Source organism: Trifolium pratense, linkage group LG7 (genome assembly GCF_020283565.1).
Source record: "Trifolium pratense cultivar HEN17-A07 linkage group LG7, ARS_RC_1.1, whole genome shotgun sequence".
In the NCBI taxonomy this organism is placed as follows: domain Eukaryota; kingdom Viridiplantae; phylum Streptophyta; class Magnoliopsida; order Fabales; family Fabaceae; genus Trifolium; species Trifolium pratense.
Genome location: NC_060065.1, coordinates 17,644,974 through 17,670,823, shown reverse-complemented (window position 1 = coordinate 17,670,823; position 25,850 = coordinate 17,644,974). Strand labels below are relative to the sequence as shown.

At 32.6% G+C, this 25,850-nt stretch overlaps 4 protein-coding genes and 1 pseudogene across 5 annotated transcripts; 2 read left to right on the top strand and 3 right to left on the bottom strand.

Moving 5' to 3' along the window:
• Positions 1–4,059: 4,059 nt before the first annotated feature.
• On the top strand, positions 4,060–7,403 carry LOC123894550. Its single transcript, XM_045944569.1, has 2 exons — positions 4,060–4,220; positions 5,427–7,403. The coding sequence occupies exon 2, from the start codon at positions 5,449–5,451 to the stop codon at positions 7,324–7,326; it is 1,878 nt and encodes a 625-aa protein (XP_045800525.1). The 5' UTR covers positions 4,060–4,220; positions 5,427–5,448; the 3' UTR covers positions 7,327–7,403.
• A 596-nt stretch (positions 7,404–7,999) lies between these two features.
• LOC123894552 lies at positions 8,000–12,515 on the bottom strand. Of its 2 annotated transcripts, none has more exons than XM_045944571.1 (3): positions 11,804–12,515; positions 8,910–9,265; positions 8,000–8,824 (listed from the first exon to the last, which is right to left on the bottom strand). In XM_045944571.1, the coding sequence occupies exons 2-3, from the start codon at positions 9,261–9,263 to the stop codon at positions 8,267–8,269; spliced, it is 912 nt and encodes a 303-aa protein (XP_045800527.1). In that variant the 5' UTR covers positions 9,264–9,265; positions 11,804–12,515; the 3' UTR covers positions 8,000–8,266. The 2 variants fall into 2 exon arrangements, with proteins under 2 accessions (XP_045800527.1, XP_045800528.1); XM_045944572.1 differs by lacking the exon at positions 11,804–12,515 and adding an exon at positions 9,462–9,660.
• Positions 12,513–14,354, top strand: LOC123894553. Its single transcript, XM_045944573.1, has 3 exons — positions 12,513–12,646; positions 13,149–13,855; positions 14,053–14,354. The coding sequence occupies exons 2-3, from the start codon at positions 13,172–13,174 to the stop codon at positions 14,104–14,106; spliced, it is 738 nt and encodes a 245-aa protein (XP_045800529.1). The 5' UTR covers positions 12,513–12,646; positions 13,149–13,171; the 3' UTR covers positions 14,107–14,354.
• A 99-nt stretch (positions 14,355–14,453) lies between these two features.
• LOC123895977 lies at positions 14,454–16,175 on the bottom strand (annotated as a pseudogene).
• Positions 16,176–21,557: 5,382 nt separating this feature from the next.
• On the bottom strand, positions 21,558–24,546 carry LOC123894551 (1-aminocyclopropane-1-carboxylate oxidase homolog 1-like). The gene is made up of 3 exons (XM_045944570.1): positions 23,904–24,546; positions 22,406–22,727; positions 21,558–22,142 (listed from the first exon to the last, which is right to left on the bottom strand). Exons 1-3 carry the CDS (start codon positions 24,443–24,445, stop codon positions 21,888–21,890), a joined length of 1,119 nt encoding a protein of 372 aa, XP_045800526.1. The 5' UTR covers positions 24,446–24,546; the 3' UTR covers positions 21,558–21,887.
• Positions 24,547–25,850: the final 1,304 nt, after the last annotated feature.

Here is a 25,850-nt window from a genome sequence, read left to right as displayed (position 1 = left end):
CATCCTTGTTCCTCATACAACTTCACACCTTTGCATCTATCTCATGTGTTATTGGATTTTATTGTAGTCTTGAGTTTGGAATTTCATCCATCATTTTGGAGTTTTTTGGGAGCAACTCTAAGAATTGAAATAGTTGATGATATTTGTTGAAGTTGATTAATCAGTTTTGGTTTTGTTTTCCAAACTCATACTAAAAATTCTCTTACTATGAGTTTGAGGGAGGCTATTACAATATAGAAGCCAATTCTACAATACTGTTCTTCAATGCTGCTTGTATGAAGATTGATGAGAGAATTTGGTTTCAATTACTTGCCATGAAGTAACTTGTGAAGGTTACTGAGATATACCCATACCTTGTTACTGCTATTTGGTGCCTATCGACTGAAGGCCTTAGTAGTTAGTGCAATTTGCTTCCTACAAGTATTGAAATTTGGTCTTGTGGGTGTCTGGAGCATGAAAATTAGCTTATGTCAATGATTGATCTAGTTGTGTTTGATACTCATTGGTCACTGAAGGTTTCGGAGAAGGCTTAAGCTTGAATTCTTTTCTTGTTTTAGCCCTGGATCGCATGCTTGTATTCCTATTGGACTTGGGCCACATGTTATTTGCTGCAATGCAATTTTAGATTGCATTTTTTTTCACAATAAATGTTGAGAATCATTGTAATTCAAACTCAAATTGGAAAATTTTCCAATGTTGGGTTTGAGGGAGGATGTTAAGAATAATGGTGATTAGTTAGTAGTTTCTATTAGTTAGTTAGAGTTTATATGAGTTTGTTATAGTTTGTTATTAGGTGGTTAGTTAGTTAGTTAACCCCTAAATTGCTCTATATAAGAGCCATCATTGTACTATTTTCATCATCTTTTATCAAATATGAATCCTTATGATTTTTACTATCTTGAAGACTTTCTGAAGTTTTCTCCATTTTCTCCAAACCATGGAAATCTTAACAAATTGGAAGGATTTTCACGGATCTTCCTTCTCAAAGCACAATGCAATAATTACCTCGCGGCTGAACTCTGGACTACTAGAATCCCTTTCCCCCAGGAAACAGAGAGTTATAAACAAAAAAAACTCAATGCAATAAAAAGCTTTTATTATATTTTTTTAAATTGAAACTTACAAATGTTTACAAAAGTGGAGATTGATGATTACATGAGCATTGAGGTCATATTTATAGTCTAAAGTTATTGTTTTTCGCAATGTTTTAAAACCCGGACCGGTGATCGACCCGGTCAAAGCACTGGGTCACTGGTTCACTGGTCAGACCAGTGGATCACTGGTCAGACCGCATGACTATTGACCCGGCTTTTATAACAAATTTAAATATATTAACTTGAATTTCATAACAATAAAATTTAATAAAAAAAACTTCTTTCAAACTTTTTTCAATAAAATTTCATATATTTAAAAAAAAAACACACAAAAGCTTTTCATTTCATCATTATTTATATTTTGATTCACATATCTATCCGTATAATATTATAATTTAGTCAATAAAAGTATTATCATATCATAATTTTTAATTAGAACAACATAAATTATAAGTCCAAAAAAAATAATACATAATTTAATATTTTATATTAAAATAAAACAGTGAATATATATTAAATTAAAAATAATAAGGAAAAAAATGATCAATGTATTTATTAATACATGCCATGATGTTTTATAACTAATATAGTAGTATAGTAGTATTAAATATATTTCAGTTATTTAGAATATCCCATAAATGTGAGTGGCCTAGTGGTAGTAGTGATGCTCCTAAATCCAAATGACCTGAGTTCAACTCTCATATACAACATATTTACAATTTTTTTGAAATAATTGATTTCCTCTTCAAACCGGTCCGGTTCACGCGTGCGGGTTAACCCGGTTCCCGGTTCAACCATCAACTCGGCCGGGTCACAGCGGTTTTCGGCGGTTTTAAAGCAGAACCGGTTCTGCATGCTAACCGAGCCGGTCACCCCACCGGTTCCCGGTCCAACCGGTCAGACCGGCCGGTCCGGTCTGGTTTTTAAAACTATGGTTTTTCGTCCAACTTAATGGTTAGTGGAATTTTTATTACGAGTCTGTTTGGTAAGACAAATAAGCTAGCTTATAGGTTATGTCTAACTTATAAGCTAAAAGACTTGTTTGGTAAAAGTCTTTTCGTAACGAGCTTATAGCTTATTTTATTGACTTATAACTTATTTTTCATACGTTATTTCAAGTAGCTTATGAGCTTATAGCTGATAACTTATATTTTTTCTTTCATTTTTACCCTTATTATTTTAACTAAAATCCTTTTTTACCTTTTATAATTTAATTTATTTTAAAAATACATAACTCTAATTTTCTTCCTTCGCATTTTTCATTGTTGCTCTAAGTTCTTTTTTTCATTGGCTGCAATTTGTGGCTTTGATGATTTCAATTTGATAACAGGGTTGAGTGTGTGTATCCGTAGCTTTCAACTCGTTTAATGTTTCAAATTTTCTTTAGGTAATATAAAAAAATAAATTTGTGACTAATCCAACTGTTGCTTCCTAATCCAAGTTTCTGAATCAAACTATTCTATCAATCAGGTCTACGTGTTGGATTTTAATTTGTACTATATGTATTCTTAAATATTATTCTATATTCTATGTTTGCAATTTTTCATTGTTAAAATATAGCGTAAATTTTCAAGTATCGTAAGTTGGCTGGTGTACGTAATGAACATTTAAAAGTGAAATGGAAAGGTAAAAAACCGCCCTGCCTTTGCTAGGTCTGCCACGAGCCCACAAGTGTGGCTAATTCCACACGAGCAGTTGCAGATCATTGAAATCATAATGTCAGCTTTTGTTTGCCCCGACACAACCATGGCTAAATCCCACAGAGTCGTGGCCTGGTTTCTAAAGGCAAAATTTTGACTTTTCAATTCCTTGATTTTTACTAACGATTTTCTTTAGTTTTTGACTATGAGTAATACTTTTGAACGATAATACTTTTTTTTTGAAGAAGTTTGAACGATAATACTTTAACGGAGTTAAATAAAAAATGATATAACAATACAAAACAAACAGATCTTTTTTATTATCTAAAAAACATTTAAAGTACCGATCTTTTACAAATTTTCTTTTTACAAAAATCTTTTACAAACTTAAAATAGGCATCTTCAACACCTCTCAAATTTTTAATTCCTATTTCATTAATAATTGGTTTTCAATGGTCGCAACTTGCATCCACCGTCAATGTTAAAGTGAGACAACACGAAACAGAGTTTTCCAATTCATGATGACGTTAGACGTAAGTCATTTTCATAGCATGGCATCCAATTCAAGTGCATTATTAAAATATAATAATAAATAAAATTGTAACAACATAGAGTTTAATCATAAATTACAAAAATACTTTCACTCTTCAACATATATGCTCCATATATATATTTTAGTCCAATATCCTGGTTAAAGAATTTCCTATTTTATTACTTCATGTAAACAAGTTTAAAATATTCTACCAAAAAAAGTTTAAAATACACTTAAATAAATTATAAAAAAACACTTAAATAAATAGTTAAGTGCATGTGCATGTCCTTTATATCAATAATAATATTAAACATAAAACTTTTCAATACTCATTTTATGATTAAAATTTATACATTTAATGTCATACTACTCATACTTGATTTTCGAATCAGATTAACAGATTTATTGAACCATATGCTGATGATGAAAACTAAAAAAAAATTATACAAAAATTATGAATAATATGTGCAATTTACATAATTTAGTTATTGATAATTGAATTTTGTTGCATAATAGACAATCTATAAAAAATTATTGATAAAATCTAACTTCCTATTTAAAAAGTAGTAGAAGATATATAAAATATCAGAAGTAACTACTAACATTTTCCATAAAAATAAAAGAATATTTATTATTTTTTCAGTAATTAGATAAGCAAAAAATTTGGATCTCAAAATCCTACTTATAATTATTATTTGATTTAATATTTTTCTAGAATTGTCGATAAAGACACAAGAAAGTGCCACGTGGACAAAAAGATAGAAGGAAAAAAAAAACAAAACTTTTTGTTGTTAAAAAAAGGTGAAACAACTTTATATTATTAGAAAATACACAGCAAAATCACAGACAAGAAAATAGAAAGAGAAAATAACAGAAGAAGCAGAACAATAAGGAGAAACAAGTTCACACATAATCGCGATTCATCATCTTCACGGTCTCTGTTCTTATTCTTAGGTTAGTTTCTTTGATCCATTTTTTCCCTTTATGCATCAATTGGTGTTCATTTTTGAAAAATTTTCATAATTGGATCTGTTTTGTTTTTTATTTTTTATTTTTTTTTGTCTTTGATCTGAATCTTTGTTGTATTGGGGGGGTTTAGTTTGATGAGTTTATGATAAAGTTTGAATTTTTGGGATGAAATTTTGGTGGGTTTTGAACCATTTATTCTGAAAATGTTATCCACTTCATGATTGATGGATATTTTCTTGTGGGGTGGGAATAGGAATTTTGTGTGAATTTCCTCAATTTTTTAATTTTTAGGGGTTTTGAATTGTTAGATTAGAAAATCTTGGCTTCAATTATTTTACCTGATTGATTTGATTTGATTAGTGCTTGGTTTCATTATGGGATTTTTTTTCTTTTCATGTTGGTGAATTAGGTCAATTTAAAATGGATTCAATTTCTATGATGTCAATCACATCTTGAAAAAATATTTATTTTTTTATTTATTGTTGTTGGTGAGGTTTCTTTTTTTGATGTGAAAGCCAGATAGAAATGGCTTCTGATCTTAATTCTGTTTCTTTTTTTGGAGATTCTTGTTAGTTTTGACCTATTTGTAGATCCATGAATTAATTTTGATTAGTGATCCTTTATGGTTTTTATTAATTAATTATATTTCTCATGGTGTCAGATTTGTGTGCTAAGGATCTTCAGTTTTCTTAATTTTATATATTTTCATCATATCTCAAATTATGAGTAAAATGATTGTTTTTGAAAAATTATTATTGTCAGTAGGAACTAGGAAGTTCTCTATATGATGTCTAATTTATGACCAAGACTAATTTTTCGATTGTACATTCATTTTTTTCAGTTTCGAGATTAAATGCATTGCAATTTATCCATTTATTTTTATTTTTATATATTTAAACTAGTTCAATTAGATAATATTTTGCTTGATAGCTTGACACTACCAATGTTAGACAATGACTGTTTTCAATTAAGATACCAATTTCATCGGGTTACAATTGTAGTGAACCTTTATAGTCGTAAATTTTGGTTATAATTTATGGAAAAAGCTAACAAGTGCCCTATGAGCATTTCTTAAGGATTCAAATATAGAAATATTATCTTGAAATTTGTGTATTCAACTTTTTGAAAATTTAGAAAAGGTTCTTTCAACACAAGATTGGTTCTAAATCATTTTTGTAAATATATATGCAGGATAAATATCGCAACAAATAGAATGTCTCCATCAATGAAATCAAAATCCAAGTCCAAGGATAAGGCTTCTGCAAAGGTTGTTAAGGAACAACACAAGACTTCTCCAAAGAATTCTGGATCTACTAATGATGAGAGTGGCATTCCTGCTAGTGTGTGTGATCCTATCACGGAAACAGTTCAAACTCTAGAAACGTCGTTGGCTGATTCTTTCGCAAAAATAAACGATACAGATGATCATTCTAGTAGTCCTCAGGGAACAGTGTCTGAGTACGATTCAGTTTCTAATAACGGAAGCTGTTCTGGTGAATCAGAAGACACTAAAGAGAAAGCTGCAAGCTCCTCTACGCGGTTGGATATTATACCTGGTTGTGATAATGACAGAAGGGATAAGATCCGACTGAAAAATGAGAGGAAGCATCAAAGGCAGAGGGAAAGGAGAGCTCATGAATTGCACGAGCGATGTGGTATGTATCTTATGTCGAGGAAGCTAGAAAAACTTTCAGAGAAGTTAGTGGCGATGGGATTCTCTTCTGAGCGAGCAACACTAGCTTTGAAGTTAAATGAAGGCAAATTAGAAGAATCAATATCTTGGTTGTTTGAAGGAAGCGAAGCGAAAGATAATACCAAGCTTGCAAGTGAAAGTAATTTGAAAATTGACATAAGTGAAGAGCTTCAACAGATTTACGCCATGGAAGTGAAGTACAATTGTTCAAAGCAAGAAGTTGAAAGAGTGGTTGTTGCCTGTGAAGGTGATCTTCAAAAGGCAGATGACACATTAAAATCTCAGAAGCAAGAATCTCCTGTGAATCAGTCAGAAGATTCTGCTCAAAATAATAGTTTGACGAGATCTCATGGATTACAACCAGCTTCAGTTTCAATACAGCAGAGAGGGAATGAAAGTGATTTCAACTATTACAATGTATGTGGTGCTGATTCCATGTTTCAAGATACTGAAAATAGGAATCCACAATCTTTACACATGAATCATCAAAATGAACCGACACAGAAAAGATGGGGTGTTAGTGTTACAGCATCAAATCCTTCTAATATGTTACAATCCATGCAAGCAATGTCACCATTTGTTAACATGGAGGCGCAGCCGAGTGCTGCCTTTAGGAACGAAGGAAGAATGATTCATCAAGGAGTAGGAAGGGAACCGGTAGTCATGATGCAGCATCCTCAATTTGCCGATGCCAAACAAAATTATCTGAATTCTATGAATGCCGCCATACCTTCAGCAACATCTGGTTGGTATGTAAACAATGTTCCGGCGTATGAAAATACAAGGTTGAATGGGAATTTACTACTACAAAATCACGGTATGGGGGGAACTGCCGGCACAGATCGCTTGCAGCAACTTTGTCAAGCTCCCTATAAAGAATATTCCCATGGATTTGGGCCGGTAGACTCATCAATCTCATCAGGTGGAATGGGAGGTTTCTATAAACCGATGGCATCGTCGCCTTCACCTGCAATGCCTTCTCACTCTCAACATCATGGTTCATGGAACACCGCCGCATCTTCACCTGCACTTACAGTTCCACCTTCACTTGGATTATTTTGTGGTCATCAGAATCCATCGGCCAGATCATTCAGCTCACATTCGCATGTGGATTGGAATACCGGGGGCATGGTGCAAGAATTCGACTACAACAATATAGATTGGAGTTTAGATTGCCCGTCGTCAACCAAATCAGGTGATGTTTGGCTAGGGTTCTCATCGTCATTGAGAAACAGTGCCGGGAATAGGATGGCTAGTTCTTACATGACAGGATCGCGAAATGTCGGCACGGCGAGGGAAACTTCGTCGTCTGCTGGCTTGCGAGATTGGACCTCGCCTTTTGCTGGGAAGGACATATTCAGTGTTCCCAGGAAGATTGTTACCTTTCCTCCTATGTAGTTATGGAAACATAAAGTGATGTCTTGATATGGTTGTTTCTGGTTTTCAGTGAAATTCATCTTTTGATTTGTGGTTTATGATTGTTTTTTCACTTGCATGTGTTTTTTAATTGAAGTTCTTTTCTAATGCTCTGGTTGTGCCTGATACTATATCAATGGCGTCCTAACTAGTTGGTGAGTTTTAATCAGGGGGTTTCAAACCTTAAAAAACCAAAAATAACCATTAATTTACTAAATTTATCCAGTAAAAAATAGAAATCGATGGCTTAAGCTTCTTAACTTTCTTAAAAGTTATTATTGTGTTGAAATTCGAAACCCTTTTTATTAATATATATTTGGGACTAAATCATCTATAACAATAATATTCTTAGTAGTTAATACAAAATAAAAAAGTCAGACCTTAATACCGAAATTTAAAAATGTAAAAAATGTCAGACCTTGATAATTAAGGGTAAAATATTGATGTAGTTGCTTCTAATCCTAAATGCAACTAAATAAACAGTAAACTTCAAAGTTGACTTTTATCCTATTTAGTCTTTTATTTATGAATTCATTTCAGTTTCTTTTATCCTTCACAAAAACAAAGGACCCAACATCCAAGTCCAAGTATGAAAAAGCAGATTGAAAAGAGAACTTCATCAAAATGCTAAAACTTGGTGAAAAGTTAAACAAAATACAACTTAAGTTGAATATAAAATTCAAGAAATTTACTTGTAACTAGAGACTCAAGATTCTCCACCAATCCCTGTCAAGTGACTATTTTCTATCTATCTTTGGAATCTATATACATTATCCTTAAAACATAATCAGTAAGTATTGAAATAAACTGAGAACACCCTTTCAACAGGGTCCCAAGATATTCGATACACCAAAATGTTCAATACACTTGGTCGCCAACACCGTCAACTCCACCACCAGAACTGTCTAAACAGATATATCTTTCAGAACTGTCTAAACAGATATATCTTTCGCATCCTAGTATTGTAAGTCAAGAAGGCTCTCGCTTTGATAGGATCAGCATTGAAATATTCAAATGCATACATCTGTTTACTCTCTTCCAACCCATCTATCTCCATCACAGCCTGTAATAGTTCTGAAGTATCAACTGAACATTTGCTTTGCTCGATCGAATCAGCCAATCGTTGGATGCTTGATGCCACTGTCATCAATGCATCCTGAAGTTCATCTGAGCTACGAGATCGTTTTAGAGGTTGCCTTAGAGGTGGGACCACTGGAGGCTCATCATAGCCATCAGGAATCTGGCCATACTCTGGAGGCCCATTGTATGACTCAGTTCCATCTGTATCACTGATGTTTTCTGAACTACGAGATGCAAAGGAGGCTGACTCATCATAATTCTTTATGTCCACCACTTGACCATTACCATCCTTCATCTTCTTTGCCCAACGACTTGCTGCTTGATTATTTCCGCAAACAATTTTAAGTTGTTCATACATCTCTATTGGTTTTCCACGAAATCCTTTTGCATTTGGGTGTGCCTATCAAATGAATTAGAGAACATTAAAATGGTGTTTTGATTTAATTTTTAGCATTCAAGATGTGAGAAAGATTAAAGATACTCACCACAACATATCTCTTCCAAAGCTCATCATGATCACACTCAATCATCTTTGTATTTGGATTCCACCTGAAACCATCCTGACTCAGAATATCTTTTAATACTCTATACCTCTTTTTAAGTGTCTTCAGACGGTTGATAACTTTCTGATTATTCAAGTTTAAGTTGAAACATGTATTTACAGCTATACAAGCTGCAGTATATGCATTTTCATTGAAACATCTTTCAATTTTGTTTCCACTTTTTGCTTGAATAACCAGAGCTTCAATTAGACACTTATCCATTGCTTTTGACCACACAACATTTCTACCCTTATTTTTCATATCCCTTCTTTGTCCTTGCAGATCACAGTGCTCCATTTCTACATGCAAACAACACAAGAATGAACACACTGTTCAATTTAATATAATATTGCAATACATATTTAATATTGCTACTCTCATTTACTTAAACATGAAGAAAAGTCTTGGCGCAGCAGTTAAAGTTGGTACGTGTGACTAGGATTTCATAGGATTGAGACTTGGAGTTGGTCTCTCTCAAATGTAAGATAAAACTACCTATAATAAAGTCCAGTTGCCATTACAGGAGCTTCAGAGCACCAGGATTCCTTATTGTCATTTTCTTATCAAAACATAAAATTAAAAGGGGAAAAAATGGTTTGAAATTTGAAGTTACAAAATTCCACCGCTGGTGTGTGCTTATTTGTGTACAAATGCATAATACTCCTCAAAGGTTGCATCAGAAATCAACAACAATTAGATTCCATCAATACAATATTTTACCTAAAAGAAAAAGAATTAAGGTTTCATAAGGGTAGTATTTTGTATGAAAATCACTGATATTCCAGAAATACTTTTTTCACTGAACAAGAAAAAAATGTTGCAATTAAAATCATATGCTAATGTGTTCTTCATCAATTGTGAACAAATAAAGCATTTTGATAGTGACGTGCAAGGTTCCAGGACCAGAATTTTATTCATAATGTTCATCGATTACTTCAAAACCAGTCAATAAAGGTACAACTCAAGGTTTTCAAACTCGTTAATATGAACTAACAAAGGGACTGAGAGGGTATACAGGTTAAGCGTGAGATCATATGTCATATAACACAACAAGAGATTCAACTAGTTTTAAAGAAATGTACATATATAAAAATAATTGAATACTTTTAAAGTCTAACTCTAGTTAGAAGTATCGATGAGCTGCCTGTAAAATATTTAAACCTGCCAATAAAACAGGCCATATACATTTAAATTTAATTTCATAAGCTCTGAATCTATCCATATATTTAATTTCATTAGATGGATGAAGTGTGAAAGAACATCATTTAAGTAGAAAAGTTGTACAGAGCAAATATAAGCATTTAATCATATTAATAATTTAATATTATAGTCAATCCTTTCCGACAATATACAAATCACAGCCACACCTCACAACGCACCTAAGGTACCCATAATTAATAACACCTTAGCACTGTTCAGGACATACAGACACAGACTCAATCTAGAAGTATATATTAGAGCCTAATGCTAACATCTTTAAGGATGATACCTATGCAATCCATAGGTGAATTTAGATACATCATAATGCTCACATATTTCAGAGTGGTTCTTTCAACCCTAAACTTGTTACAGATTTTGATTATGTTGATGAAAGTAGTGTATTATTTATTTATTTTTTTTAATGAAAAGAGACTAAGCAGCCTCCCAGTCTTATTGATCATTTTTCCTACTTTATGATATGTCAGAAATTTTCTATTTTAGAATTGGTGGCATTGTGGCTGCAGATGTGAATGCAGTCAAGGTTAAAGCCACTTAAATTGTGGGCATTGTGAATGTTGTGATACGTACTACGGCTGTTGCTACATGAAATTTTCTATATTGGCTCAAATTCATGTTTTATGCACTATCCATCATTATTATCATAAAATATCCCTAACCTTCAAAATTCCTTTTATACCTACTGTGATGACTTTAAGTCCATTGCACTTACTGTGTTGAGCCGTTAAATTGCATATTTTCTCATGAATTTCAAAAACATTAAAAATGCAGCCTGGCATTGTCATGGACACTGCTGTAATTGCAATAATGTGACCACATCAAATGCAATCTGCAATTCGAAACTATGAATCTACTCCCTAATTTTTGTATTTCCTCTTCTCTCTAATAGAATATATTATAATCAGCATAAAAAGAAGGGGGAAAACCACAAAGAAGTTTCTAAAGTTTGTAACAACGCCACAAATATACTACAGAAATCAAATATTGATTACACAGACACATCATAGGTACTCCCCTCAGGTCTCATATATAAACAAATTTTCATTTTTAGGTTCATTCAATAATTAATGTATCTGGTTCATATTTCTTAGAAGGGAAATTAAAAGCTTCGTTCGCATTCTATTAAATGAAGTAAAACATGTCCACGTGAGCTTAGCTCAGTTGGTAGGGACATCACATTATATATGCAGGATCGGGGGTTCGAACCCAATAGACTCACTTATTCACCTTGAGGGTGGAACTTCCAACCACTAGGCTACTTGACCAAAAAAAAAAATGAAGTAAAACATGCTACTCCTTTCATATTTAGTAGATTAAAAGAAGAACTACAACTACCACAAACAACAATAACACATTCCAACACTTCACAATCACATTAACCTAAATAAAACCCAAAACGGGTAAGCTGAAAATTCACTATCAACAACTTGCAACAACAAGTGTACTATACGGATTTACATTTTACAAAAACAACATAAAAAGCTAAATATAAAGTTTGAATCTGAATATCACCAACAAATTCCATTTTTAAACTCAAACTCATGAATCAAACTGAAGCATGTATGTAGGGAAAACTGAAAACAAGAACTAGTGAATGGGAGAATGTTGGGAACGGTTACCTGATTAGGAGAAATGGATCGTGGAGAGAAGCATTAGCGGCGTCAATGAAGTGAATGAGAGCGGTTGCAAAAGGTTAGATAGATATAGCAAAGGGTTTTTCATGGGAAAATATGATGGGAAAATTTCGTTTGTATTTTCTCAAACAAAGAAAAAAGAAAAAGTGGATAGGTTCACCGTGGTAAAAGATATTGATTGAAGGACCTATAATTGAAAGTCATGGGTACTATAAAAATTAAAAATAGAATGCCTCATGACATTGAGTTTAGCTTTAGCGACATCATATTATACATGTAGAATAAAAATTCGAATCTTATACATTTTACTTATTCAAATCATATTTTCTCGGAAAAATATGATGGGAAAATTTAGTTTGTATTTTCTCAAACAAAGGCTAACAAAACAAAACTACAAAAGAAAAAAAAAAATGAATCAGGTTCATCGTGATGAAAGATGTTGATTGAAGACCTATAATTGAGAGCCATGTATACCATAAAAATTTAAATAAGATGCCTAATTACAAGACACTGAGTTTAGTTTTAGCGACATCACATTATACATGTAGAATATGAGTTCAAATATGAGACACTCTACTTATTTACATCATATTTTCTCGAAAAAAATATGACGGGAAAATTTAGTTTGTATTTTCCCAAACAAAGGCTGACAAAACTACAAAAGAAGAAAGAAAAAGTGGATCAGGTTCACCGCGGTGAAAGATGTTGATTGAAGGACCTATAATTGAGAGCCACATTCTAACGCAGTGTTCTTCCTCCTCCTCCTCCATATAGTTGAGAACCAAGGTTTGGTTTGGGCACCATCTTCGTTGTTATTATTTAGCAAAGGTAACATCTAAATCATTTTTGTTGTAGGTATATTGGGCAAGTAAAGTTAGTTATTTTTTTCACCGGTAGAGTTTTCTATGTAGTAACTTTTTGTGTGTTAACCCTCCGTTTCTCGGAAAAGTAGTTATGGTACGAGAGCAGCCTTTTCTCCTTTTCTTTTCCTAGATTTAAGACATTTGGGTCTCGAGGGGTTAAGAGGGTCAAGTCAACTAAAGTCCCATGGCTTAGATAACACTTAACAAAGATATTTATATATTACCCACTAACAAGGCCTCACATCGAAAACTAGATTCAAACTCATGACATTGTGAGATTTTGGTTCATACTTTACCAACTAGACCAATCTACGTACGTTTGCGACTAACACTACTAAAATGTCTTTTACTCTTTTACCGTATGTTATAGTTGTGTTATAGTTATAGAATGCACTTGCTATTAGAGAATGCACGTACTTTTTAAACAAATACATTTGGATTGTTGTTTCTTTTTCCCAACATGATAGGGGATCCTGAAAGTGCGAGGAGAATGTCTACCGATGAAGGATATGATTTTGCGGAGAAAGTAGGTGTTGGGGGCATGACAAAGGAAGAAGAAAGTGACAGCTTTTATAATTACCATTCTGAAGAACTTAAGACTCCTATATGTTTGTCGGATGACGAAGAAGTAGATGGACCTAAACAACCTGTGTTCCCTCGATTCTGCGAAGTGGCAAAGTTTGGTTTTCTCTGTCTTGAGCTAGAGATGTTGTTCACTAACCTATCAAGTTTTAAGACAGCTGTGAAGGATTACACTATCCATTTGCAAAGGGAGATAAAATGGGTCAAAAATGACAAGACTAGAGCTAGGGCAAAATGCAAGCAACAAGATTGCAAGTGGGAGATCTTTTGTAGCTGGAGTGAGTTCTGTCAAAGTTTTCAAATTAAGACATTTGTTTCGAAACACACATGTAATGGAACAGGATTTAAAAATAAACAAGCTAATAGTAAATGGGCTGTTAAGAAACTAGAGGACAAAATCAGAACCGAACCTAGCCTTAGTCGCTGTGAAGCACGTGCCTATTTAAAGCGCGAGTTTGGGGTGCATGTAGATGATTCAAAGATTTATAGAGCTATGAAACGGGTTAGGGAATTGGTTGAAGCGAGTGAAGATACGTCACAATCTGCCACAGCTTCACAACCAGTTCAACCACAACAAGATATACCTGCAAATGTTAGTATGCTTTTGTGTTTATAGTTTCTGGTTTAATAGTCTACATTTGTTTTTATAATGACTTTTAATGCCTGCTTTAATGGCTCCAAATGCAGACTTTGGTCTAGATTTAGGAGGATTGTGGTTTGGATTTTGGTTTGATGCTTTTATTTTGCCTTATGTGATTTATAGTTTTGATTATGTCTTCTTATCTGTAGGAACTTGCTTACGCGAGTGTTGGTGATAATGTACCTGCAACTCCTTCTGAGTAATAGCACCTGTCACAGCATTGATCAAGGTTCTGAGATTCTATTTTCTGATATTAAGGGCAATTTTTTTGGATTGTATTTTCTGATTTTGATTGTGCGAAAGGTGCAAACTATGTTCAGATTTTATATCCAAACCAAACCCTCATGATGTAAATGCACATAGTAGTTGCAAAATCTTGATATGGTAGATTCCATTGGAATTTGAATTACTGTTATTTGAGTCATATAGAAGGTTGTAGCTGGTTGAAACCTGTTTGGTTTTGCCAAACCTGGTGCACTGGACCAAGGAACCAGTTTGGTTTGGGGTTGTTAAATAGTTTGATTCGTGTTCAGTTTTATTGCTTAACTGAATCATGTCCATGCCTAACTGATTTGGTAGAGTCTGTCAAATATTTTACAATAACAAGATCTTGCACAATACAACAATACCAACAGAGCCTTTTCCCACTTAATAGTGCCAGCTACATGGATAATTGACAACATGAATGCTGTTCATTTAGTATTTCCAAAACCAACATAGAGTATATGATTTTCTGCAATTTCAGAAATCCAGAGTCTTCATTGCCCTTCCTTGGCATTTGATCTTCCTGTTCGTTTACAACAAAGGAAATAGGCATTTATCCCGATACCCTTACCTTGGTAAAATGTTTGAGATAGTTACATCATTAATGGATAGAGTCTTGGAGGTCATTCTTCCAATTGAAAATGCAGGTTGTTTGGGTTTTGGAAGGGTCATTGTGTCACTAGCCAACATTACAACAACAGTTGACATGGTTCAGGTCTATCTGCCGCGTCTTCTTGAACACACAATATACCAATGTTTATGCACCTCACAACTTCATTATCTATACAGGATTTTCCTAACATTTTCCTTCACACCATTTTTTCCATGTCTGCAAGTTATTGTGAATATTATTAAGCTCAAAGCTAACACTATTGTATAAATTCTTGATCAGATAAAAATGAAAAACTCACATATAAAAGAAGACTTTGACCATGTTCTGACATATAGAATCCAGTATTCTTTTTCCCAGTAATGATTTCTAAAACTAGTACTCCAAAGCCGAATACATCAGATTTAACGGAAAATACTCCTTCCATTGCATATTTTGGTGCCATGTGTCCACTATTGGAAATCAATAGTAGTTTGTTATTTTTCTTACATCGTGGAATTTAATTAATTTTCAACTATTAGTTTGTCACTAGGTGCCCATTATTTGTCTTGTATTTGCCTGGTTTTGGCCTATTTCAAATGCCCTTGCCAATCCATAATCTGATATTTTGGGATTCATTTCATGATCTAATAGAACATTGCTAGCCTTGAGATCTCTATGAATTACCCTTAGTCTAGAGTCCTCATGGAGGTATAAAAGACCTTTTACAATTCCATTGATAATGCTCAAACTTAGTTTCCAATTGAGTTCCTTTCTTTTTTCATCATCTGACAACAAAAAGACAGAACAGATCTCAACAAAATATCCATATAGAAAACTGTAACAAAAAAAGTATCCATATAGAAAACTGGAGTTCATGTTTAATTTGAGAAATATGTTTTTATTTAGTTACAAAACTATCACTTTGTTTTCAACACGTCTCTTGTTTCCAAAATCTACATGAAAACAAATTCCCCCTTCCCCGATGTGGCTAACTGAAAACATACCAAACAGGTGAAAGTTGAGACTTGCATTCAGCATAAACTCATACACAAGTAGCTTTTCATTTCCTTCCAAGCAGCATCCCAAAAGTCTTACAAGGTTGCGATGTTGCAGTTTAGCTATAAACATTACTTCATTCTTGAACTCCTCTGAGACTTGACCAGAATTTTTGAGAGCCTTTTTACTGCTATTTGTCTTCCATCTGGCAGAATTCCCTATAGAAGTGTGAAACTAAACTAAAATACTTAATAACCTATATTAAAAATTCCGAATCATTAATACCTTGTTAACATATCCCAATCCACCTTCCCCTAATTTAGATGTCTCTGAAAAGTTATCAGTAGAATGTTGAATTGTGATAAATGGAACTGTAGGCCTAGAAAGGTCTGCATTAAGTGTTTCTTCATATGCAGGCATCTGACAATCTACAAAAAATGTTTGTTTTTATACTTGAACTAAATGACTATTTGAATGTGTGAAGTAAGCTAATATAGTAGCAGACACTCTATTGGGGCAAAGGTCAAGAACTTCTCTGGCAGCAGCAGAGACACAAAGTTGACATAAGTATCCAACTACATCGCCGCGGCAATCATAGAGACCATACACTGCATCTCCTTTGGTTGTGTTGTCCCCTATGCGGTGTAGTTATAACCTTTGCTTGTGGCTTCATCAGCTGATACATATGAGATGATGGTATTGAGATTTTTTTGGTATGCATTGCTAAGACGCTGTTATGTTGAGTAATCACGGTCATCTCTCACATAAGTGGGATATTGAGCCTTTTTAATGATTTGTTTGAAGCTTAGATATAGTTGGAAAGCAAAAACTATTGATGTCAAATTTAGTTGTGTTACTTCCATATTGAGTACAATGACCCTTCCTTGGCTCCAAAAATTTATAAGCCCCGGTGGTCTAAAATATTGGCAGTTCCATGAGCACCGCACCCACGACACAGGATTATCTACAGTTCAAAAGCGTTGTGAAAGACGCTGTCTGCAGGGGAAAAATGTTACCCTACATCCCTGAAGAAAGACTAACCGTTGCCGGAATGAACATCCATCCCAGGAAGGCCAACTCCCCATAGTGACTGTCATCATAGCATGTATCCCTACAAAGGGGCAGGATTCATACAAATCCATCAAAAGAAAAAAGAAGTCTTTCATGTGTTTCTGTTAGTATTGTTTTTCTTCGTTTCGTGTGTTTCTATTAATATGACAGAAAAATTATTTAAAATTTGTATAGGCTTAGCACAGTATCTTAGTCGTAAGGAAGAAGAAAAAGCCAGAGAGTATATATGGCTACAAGGAGTAAGAAAGTGAATAATGAGCGAGCCTATTACACTGATAAACTCAAACTTTTAATTAGTTTATGAGTATATTACTCAGAACTCATTGGATAAGTGTATTTGTTTTTTGTTTGTTAATGTTAATATATGTATCTTTCAATTTGTTAGTTAGCAGAAATTATTAGCCACTAGGTTTGGTCTAGTGATGAGGGGTTTGGTTAGTACGTTATAGGTCCTGGTCTCGATCCTCAACTCATTGTAAACCAAAAAAAAGAAAAAAGAAATCATAGACGGATGCAAGTGAAAGTAACCAATGGTATAACTTTGTTATTTTTCGCAAAACTATTGCTGGTTATAAACAGATAGAAAGATACGAAAGTTAAAACCTAAATATAGTAGAATGAAAATTTTGTATTCACCGAGAAATAGAAGAAACAAAAATAAAAATCCAGATATAATACTAGCTAGAAAGAAAATTTTACACTCACCAAGATATAAAAGAAACAAAGATTAAAACTTGTAAAGAAACTAAACTATGTGATCTAAGTCAACATATGTACAAGCATTGTTGTCAAAATTACGTTTTAACTTGTAAAATTATCCAATTTTACGTTTTTATAGGTATAGAAGAAAACATGTTAAATCGGATGCAAACTCGTTTTTTGGTAAACTAGGAAAAAAATGATTTTACATCTAGTTAACTCGGTCAAACCCGTTGAAATCGTGTAAACTCGCACGAATTTACTTGTGTTTACGAATTTAGCTTTGAAGACCCAATTTACGAGTCGAGTGTACATGTCGAGTATACCTAAGCATAACGAAACATATATAGTTGAACTCGTCAACTCGTAGAGTTTACCTCATATTAAATTAAAATAAACATATGAGTTAAGATCGATTGACACCAAATACGTCAAATTTAATTTAATTAACACCAAATTTAAACCATCTAAAGGTTTTGACTTTATCCCCAATGTCACGTGATAATAAAGATTCTGATTTTCATCAATAAATGGTCTCTATTTTCTCATTAATTTGTTTCCAAATGTAAATCCAACTTCGAAAGGCAATAGCAAAGTTTTTTTTGTTATACTAATCTTAAAAAAAAACGAGGTTTTGGAGACCCATTGGATCGAGTAAAAAAATTACTCATTGAATCTGCCATAGCACCATTTTTATGTTTTGTTTGTTCTGTTGCATGCAATTGCACCACTCATTGAAAGTTTTAGGATTTTTTATACAAAATATTAAGAGTTGTTAATTAGGAACATGTTAATTAACATAGTAGCCCTATTTTTCAGGTCCAATGATAAGAGAAAGAGAGCTTGGTGATTCAATGGCAAACTGTTTTTAATGAAATGGGTATGGCTATCATTGAAAGAGTGATATCAGGCGAGAGAATGTGAGATTTAGCAACAAATTAACGAAAAAGTTAGAGTATATTGTAAAGTAGAGAGTACATGATAATTTTTTTTATAGAGAGAGTACTTGATAATTTATAGAGTTTAATTGATATGCACCGACGGTGTAAAATAGTTTTATACGATCGTCCAATAAACAACCATCATTTTGTCATTTCATATCAATAAAGAGGGGTGAAATAAGGTGATGTGGTGGAAAACATGGTTGATATTGGTTGATAGTGTAAAATTATTTTACATCGTCGATGCATATCAATTAAATCCTAATTTATAAGTGATAATTTATAAGAGAATGATTCCGAGCCTTTGATTAAATTAAATTGGAGGGAATTTTTTCTTTTTAAGTAAAATTGAAAATATAGAAGTATAGAAGTAATATAATGATCATTTGGTGTCAAATTTAATTTGACACCAAAATTTGGTGTCAAATTTAATTTGACATCTTGGTGTCAATTGATCTTAACCGAACATATATAATATATTTTTATTTATTTATTTAATTTTGAACGTAATATGAAATTAATAATTTTATTCTTAGTTTAGAAATTTAAGTGTTATGAATAATAATTAAAGAAAATGTGACAAAATTAATACTCACTCCGTCCCACAATATAAGTAAAAATGAGTCAAGAAACTTGATATATTTGGACTAAATACATTCACTTTTATTGACCAACTTTTGCTTATATTTTGGGACGGAGGGAATATATTATTAATTTAAAAATAAATTTTAAATGTGGAATCTAGGGTTCGAACCCCGGCCCTTTAATAATGTCTTTGGTAGCTACCATTTGAGCTACATTTAAATGTGTGAGTCTAAACACTAGGCTACTTGACAAAAAAAAAATTAAATATTAGATAATTCACACTTAATTGATTTTATTTTATTTTATTTTTTATAAAAACTCAATTGATTTTATTTCATTCTCATTAGGTAAATGTGACTATAGTCATACATTTCAATAACAAATAACACAACAAATATATGTACATCAATATATTTTGTAAATAAATAATAACTCTCATTCTTTTTAATGTATTAAATACGACTCTTTTTGAATCATACATGTCAGAGATTTAATATTATATATTATTGAAATACACAATATATTTAACACCTATTGATTTATTTTATTTTGTGCAACCCCTGTTATATATCTTTTTTTAACAATATTTATGTACCTATTTTTTTTACAAGAATATTTATGTATCTATTATATATCAAAATTTTTTTTTGGAAGGAATATCAAATTACTTATTATCTTTAAATGTTCACAAATATATTTAATTGTCCACAAAACTTAGCTTAACTAAGAGAAATGTAGAAATTGCTAGGCCAAACGTCATTTCGTCTATCTACCAAATTTTATTTTATTTATATTTAAATTAATAATCGCATAAAGTTTTGCAATATTATATTATTTTATCAAAATATAATTACTTATTTGTTTGTTTTCATCTATTCTTTTTGTATTGTTTTTTTTTTTTTATTATTATTTTTTCCTGCACACGTAATAAAAATAGGAGACTTTGTTAAAAACATTACTAAAAATGTACTCCTTCTATTCCTCCATTCCCTTTTATAAGCAAAAATTGATGTTTTTTTGTCTATAATATAAACAAGATAATCAATTATTCAACCATGAATTTTTGTTTATAAAAAAGAATAGACATTTCTTCAAAAAAATTAATAAAATAGACATAGTCTACTATTATAAAAGTTTAAGTATTTCTCTAGATATGATATTATATTTATTACTAATACGTCAAGTGATTTTATTGATTTTATAGGAGTTAAATCATATAAACTCGTTTTAACTTCCGATTTTACTCAAATGATTTTTGCGATTTTAACTCAGATTTAACACAAAAATCATACCTAAAAACATAAAATTGATAGAGTTTACGATTTAAAACGAGATTATTTTAACAACCTGATTTTAACAACCCACAAAGGGCATGTGTTCGACCTATCTAACCAACTCATAATACAATCGTCGTGATAGAAGCGAACAACACAATTTAATTACTTTCGACCCAACCAAAAACTACTCCACAGATAAACAGAACACATGGCTTCAGACTCCATTCTTTCTGCTCTAAAAACCTCATACTCTGATGCGATCACCACTGTTATTGCGATTAGTGCTGGTGTAACAATGCCTAGAGAAAACGCATACCACCCATAGTAGATTTGAGCTAAGGAGACCATGATTATCCCATTCAAGAAAAGCACAAGAATGTTGAATAGCAAAGCTTCACGTTTTAAGATAAAAGGTAGAGAGGATTGTTCTTGATTGCTCTTGTACAAAGTTATGTTACTCAATTGCTCTCATGGTAAAAGTAATAATAATAAAGGATATCAAAGAATTAAGATAAGAATAGGTTTGATGTAACATAAAATTGTTTTTTATAAAAATACAAGCATAAAATTAGACACAACCCAAAAAATCATTAAATCAATAAATCAAATACCGTACAAATTACAACCAATTTATCAAATCAAATCAGTTACACAAAATTCGTCTTAAAATAGGTCTTTAATGTCCCGTGAATTTAACTCAGTTGGTCTTTAATTATTTTTTTTGCTAATTGAAAAATAAAAATAATGCTTCTGCTGTAGAATAATTAATTGCAGCAGGTTTATCCTGCAAAATTCAGAAAACGAATGATCCTATGCAAACAACTAGAGTAGAATAATTAATGGCAAAAAATGTACAGTAAAGGGTTTATGTCGCTAATTATAGCTTCCAATACTTTACCATAGAACCTGATGCTAATGTACATAATCAACTCCATATATAATCTGTCAACATATTATCCCATCCTCATTATATTTAAGCAAGTTTTTGTGTTGTGTGAAAGGAAGTGTTAGTGATTCATTCATATCAGCTAGAATTAGGTTTGCTTTAAGAAATATTATAGGACTTAATTGATAATCATTCAGTTATATATGGTTAATATTATTAAAATACTTACAGGACTAAGTAGTAGTAGTAGTTTATAGAGCTATAAACAAGAGCAACAATTTGGAACAGAAAGTTTGAATTTTAAAACTGGACAATTATAGATTTAAATCATTCACATGTCTTGTATCTGATAATCTGCAGGATAGATAGTACGAGTTATGCAGTACTATTTATTATTGAAGTTCAATACGATGAAAGGTCAAGACAATGGAAACTATTTTTTAACCGTGGTGAATGCCATATACAAGATAGCACCACCTTGGTCTATGTAAACTTTAAAGTTCTTACTCGATCCTCGACTAACTTGTATAGTTTACACGAAATGTTCTTCGAAAATAAAGTAATTACATAGAAATAAATTATCACACTCATAAAACAAAGATCGGAGAGTTTACGAACAAGACATGTTGAATCTCTTCCATTCCTATTAGCCAATTTTTTCATTCCTCTTGCTTTACAGCCTGAAGTGTTCCAGTGCAGAATTACCATCTAGCCCTTTCCCATAGTAGTGTGAAACCAATCCTTTAACCGACGTTTCCTTGTAAACTGGAGGATTCTCTGGTGTCAGCAATTCACTTATAGGTCCATATAGTTTTGAATTCTCAGGGGCAAGATGCTGCCTGAAAAAGCATGCTACTGAAACTCTTGGACCAATCTTGTGTGCCAAAACTCTGTGCTTAACGCTGAGAAACTTATCGTTTGTGATTAACTGCAGAAAATGTTTAGGCATTGAAAACCAATTTGGATTAGCTTCTATATATCTCATGATGATTTTATGTTTTGCTTCTAAAGGACTTGAGAGCTTATTTTATGAATGAAGCTGCGTAGAAATCACATTCACAGGTACTAGACGCAAAGTTATAAGGAGATGACGTGTCCACTGAATCATGTCACCGAGGTTAATAGCGCATAGACAGACAGATAGATAGATAGATAAATGTTATGTTCTACGAGAAAAATGGATAGATTTACCTGCATCATGTCACCGAGGTTAACAACCAAAGAGCCGGGAATTGGGGTGACATCAACCCATTGATTTTCATGGAAAACTTGGAGGCCACCAAGTTGATCTTGTAAGAGAACAGTGAGGAAGCTACTGTCAGAATGAGCACTGGTACCAAAAGTCAATTCTGGCTCCGGGCATGGTGGGTAATAATGGGAAATTAGGAAAAGTCCTTCTGCACAATCTATGTCCTTAAGGTAACTTGAATTGAGACCTAATGCTTCAGAAAGCAATTCAAACAGAATCATGCCCACTTTGTTCACAAGCTTAGAGTACTCAACTGTTATATCTCTGCAAGTAAATTAAGTTAAATAATGTCAGGGTGGAAAAGTTAATAATGGCTAGGATTGTGTAACATCTGATTTTTTATGCTTATGGTTAAATGCAAAGTTTGTGCCTCATTTTGAGTAAAAGTGCAAAACCAACTTTTGTACTGTAGTGATGATTAATTTAAAGCTATTAGTGTGTGCATGTAATTTGAAAGAAAATTTACAATGTTTGGGATGTTAAGTTTATGTAGGAAGTAGTGGACAAGCACTCATTTAACAAACAAATCATAAGTAGCTCATAATAGAAATCTTAAAAGGGTGGTTTGGTGCACAAGGATCCCACACCAGGTTGGTTCTCGGGTCAGGCAGATGTATGCAGTTTTAGGCTCAGAGTAGAAATCATAATGTCAAATTATCCAGCTTTGCATGACACTGTATTCATCATATATGCTATGAGATTGCTAGTGTTATTAAATATCTGCCATGGCAGCGGGTATCAATGGCAGTTTTTGGCCTCTCCGCCATGACCAATTTTGGCAGATATTGCAGGATTTTCCGCCATAGGCCAATATGACGGCGCCGCATAGCACCCGGTATGGCGGGATTTGAATGGAGGCTGCAGGATTTGAATGGGACAAACTTAGGGGAGTTTTAAACTAGTGAATAGTGATAAGGGGAGGAGGAGGAGGATGCAGGATCTGAATTTGTGGAAGACTAAAAGCTACTCCCTCTGGTTCTTAATACTCCCTGTGGTCCATTTTATAAAAGACACTAAGACAGTTCACCTTTTAAGATTCATTTAATAAACTCAGATTCATACCTGAATGCCTCAACTCCGATTAGTTGGTATATCAAAATTTAAAATTATGGACAGCATTCCTATTTATATATAGGTATTACTAGATAGCAAAATAGAGTTCAGAAGTTATATGTTTTGACAACATCATATAAATAGCCAATACTCAACAGAATTTTTAGGCATCATCTATAAACCTTGTTACTTTTGAAGGAATTTTTTATCTTTTTCTCCATACCAGGAACTTTCTGTCATTCAATTTATGTCACTTTTGCAATAAATAGTTACAAAGAATTTTGACAAAAAGAATATTTAAACTTTGAAAATAACAAATAAAAAGGAACACAATTTCTAAAAGCACCACACTTAAAAAGGAACACAGGGAATATATGATAAATATACCTGCAAACTATAGGCAGTTCCTGAGGATCAAGAGGTTGAGGGGACATAACACAAGAAAGAGAATCCCTCCAATTAACAGCTGGAGTAACATACAAATCAAAATTGGTATTATAATAAGCCCTTTTAGTAATATCACGAGAATAAAACTCTTTCTTAATTTCAGTATCTTGTTCATGAAATCTAAGCACCCCATCAATCATATCATCCAAAACAGTAGATGGAATACCATGGTTGACCACTTGAAAAAAACCCCATTTCTCACTTGCATGCTTTACTTTCTCAATTATCTCAAAACGTGAACTTGATGATGAATTACTTGTGACTAAAGGTCCAAAGTCTATGATTGGAATACTGAGTTTGGTGGAAGTGGAACTGGTTTGTTTCTTATTATCATGAATGAAAATCTTAGGGACTTTGGTAAAACCAGCATCTACAAGTCCTTTTACACCTGCTTTTGATTCATCAAGAAGCTTCAATTCTTTGTACCTATCATAAACATGTTCATGGTCTTGTTTGTTTTCTTCTAGATTTGTGTTCACCATGTTATCTTTCACTGTTTTTTCTTTAACACAACAATAACTCAATAGATGAGATATGTCTCTGGCTTTCTGGGAAAACAATCCAAATAATCCCTCCCCTCCTGTCACTATCACTGTCACTCTTGTTTGACTCTTTTTTTTGTACACCGAAAAAAGTGATTAATTTGGTTACATCAAATTACATTATTTTTTTTTCCACCCTCCGTTTAATCGGGTTCGGTGGTCAGTTCTGATATCAAGTAGTTTCAGTCCCCTCCCGATCGTAGTTGTGGGGATCGAACCACGGTCTTTCCTATAAAATTTAGCGTCAATCACCACTGAACCAACTAATGATAGGTTAAATTACTTTTTCAATTATCAAAAAAGTTAAATTTATTTATAATAGTGATCAAAGGGGAGTACTATTTTAACCGATGCAAATAGACCATGCTATTAAAGGTTAAATTAGACAATTAGTCTCTTAACTTATTTATAGATTTCATATTGATCACTTATATAATTAACGTTAAAAATTAATCCCTTAATTTGGAATTTTGTTTGTCGTATTATTCCTGTCTGTTTAATTTTTCTAAAATAAAAAAAAGTTAATTTTGCTTAAGTGACTATGTAATACAGGGAAATTAGTGGTAAAAATTCATTGCCCTACGGTACCACCCCTACTCATCCAGTGTTCCAAAAAACCAAAAATGCATAAAAACTTTGACTATTCAATCTCCGTTAATATTCATCAATCATGTTTCTGAGGACTATATCATCTTCCGTGACTATTCAATCGCTATTAGGCTATATACAATGCTTGTTTTTTTCAATATCCACCTTTTTCACTTTTTATACTTACCATGATCTTCTCTCTTCTATTTAATAATTTAAGTAATTAATACTCATTCAATTTTGTTGTCAAAAAAAAAAAAACACTCATTCAATTTTTATTCACTACAATGGATTTTGTTTAATAAAATTTAATATCCTACTCCACCACTTTTATTTCATATTTTTATTTTCTTTTATGTTTTCGTTCTTGTGATTATATATTAATGTATTTGAATTAAGAGTTCAATAATTAATTTTATTTTTTCCTAATTTAATAATGTATTTGAATTTATTTTTTTAATTTTATATTCTTAATTATTATTTTTTCTGGCGAGCTGGAGTTGAAACTTTTGCATTTGAAGTGGCTTCATGACCACCGCTCATGCCACCAAGAGCCATTTGTGTTGAAAATTCAGGAAACAAGATTTTACCCTCTCCTTTCCACTCATTTCCAGAGTTACAGGATTTTGTTTTTGTTCATTGAATTATTATTACTTCTCGTTTTACTCTTAAACAAACCACCCTCTTTAATTTTGAGTTGTGTTTCTTTTTTTTGTGCTAAAACCTTTCAGTGTTTGTTATGTGTACATGTCATTTT

Bases quoted from the DNA above. Each gene is read 5' to 3' on its own strand.
- LOC123894552 (XM_045944571.1), bottom strand. From the start codon at position 9,263: ATGGAGCACTGTGATCTGCAAGGACAAAGAAGGGATATGAAAAATAAG. The intron at 8,825-8,909 runs GTGAGTATCTTT...TTCATTTGATAG, and splicing joins TTTGGAAGAGATATGTTGTG to GCACACCCAAATGCAAAAGG.
- LOC123894551 (XM_045944570.1), bottom strand. From the start codon at position 24,445: ATGGTGAACACAAATCTAGAAGAAAACAAACAAGACCATGAACATGTT. The intron at 22,728-23,903 runs GTATATTTATCA...ATTTACTTGCAG, and splicing joins GAACTGCCTATAGTTTGCAG to AGATATAACAGTTGAGTACT. The intron at 22,143-22,405 runs GTAAATCTATCC...CATTTTCTGCAG, and splicing joins ACCTCGGTGACATGATGCAG to TTAATCACAAACGATAAGTT.
- LOC123894553 (XM_045944573.1), top strand. From the start codon at position 13,172: ATGTCTACCGATGAAGGATATGATTTTGCGGAGAAAGTAGGTGTTGGG. The intron at 13,856-14,052 runs GTTAGTATGCTT...TCTTATCTGTAG, and splicing joins AACAAGATATACCTGCAAAT to GAACTTGCTTACGCGAGTGT.
- LOC123894550 (XM_045944569.1), top strand. From the start codon at position 5,449: ATGTCTCCATCAATGAAATCAAAATCCAAGTCCAAGGATAAGGCTTCT.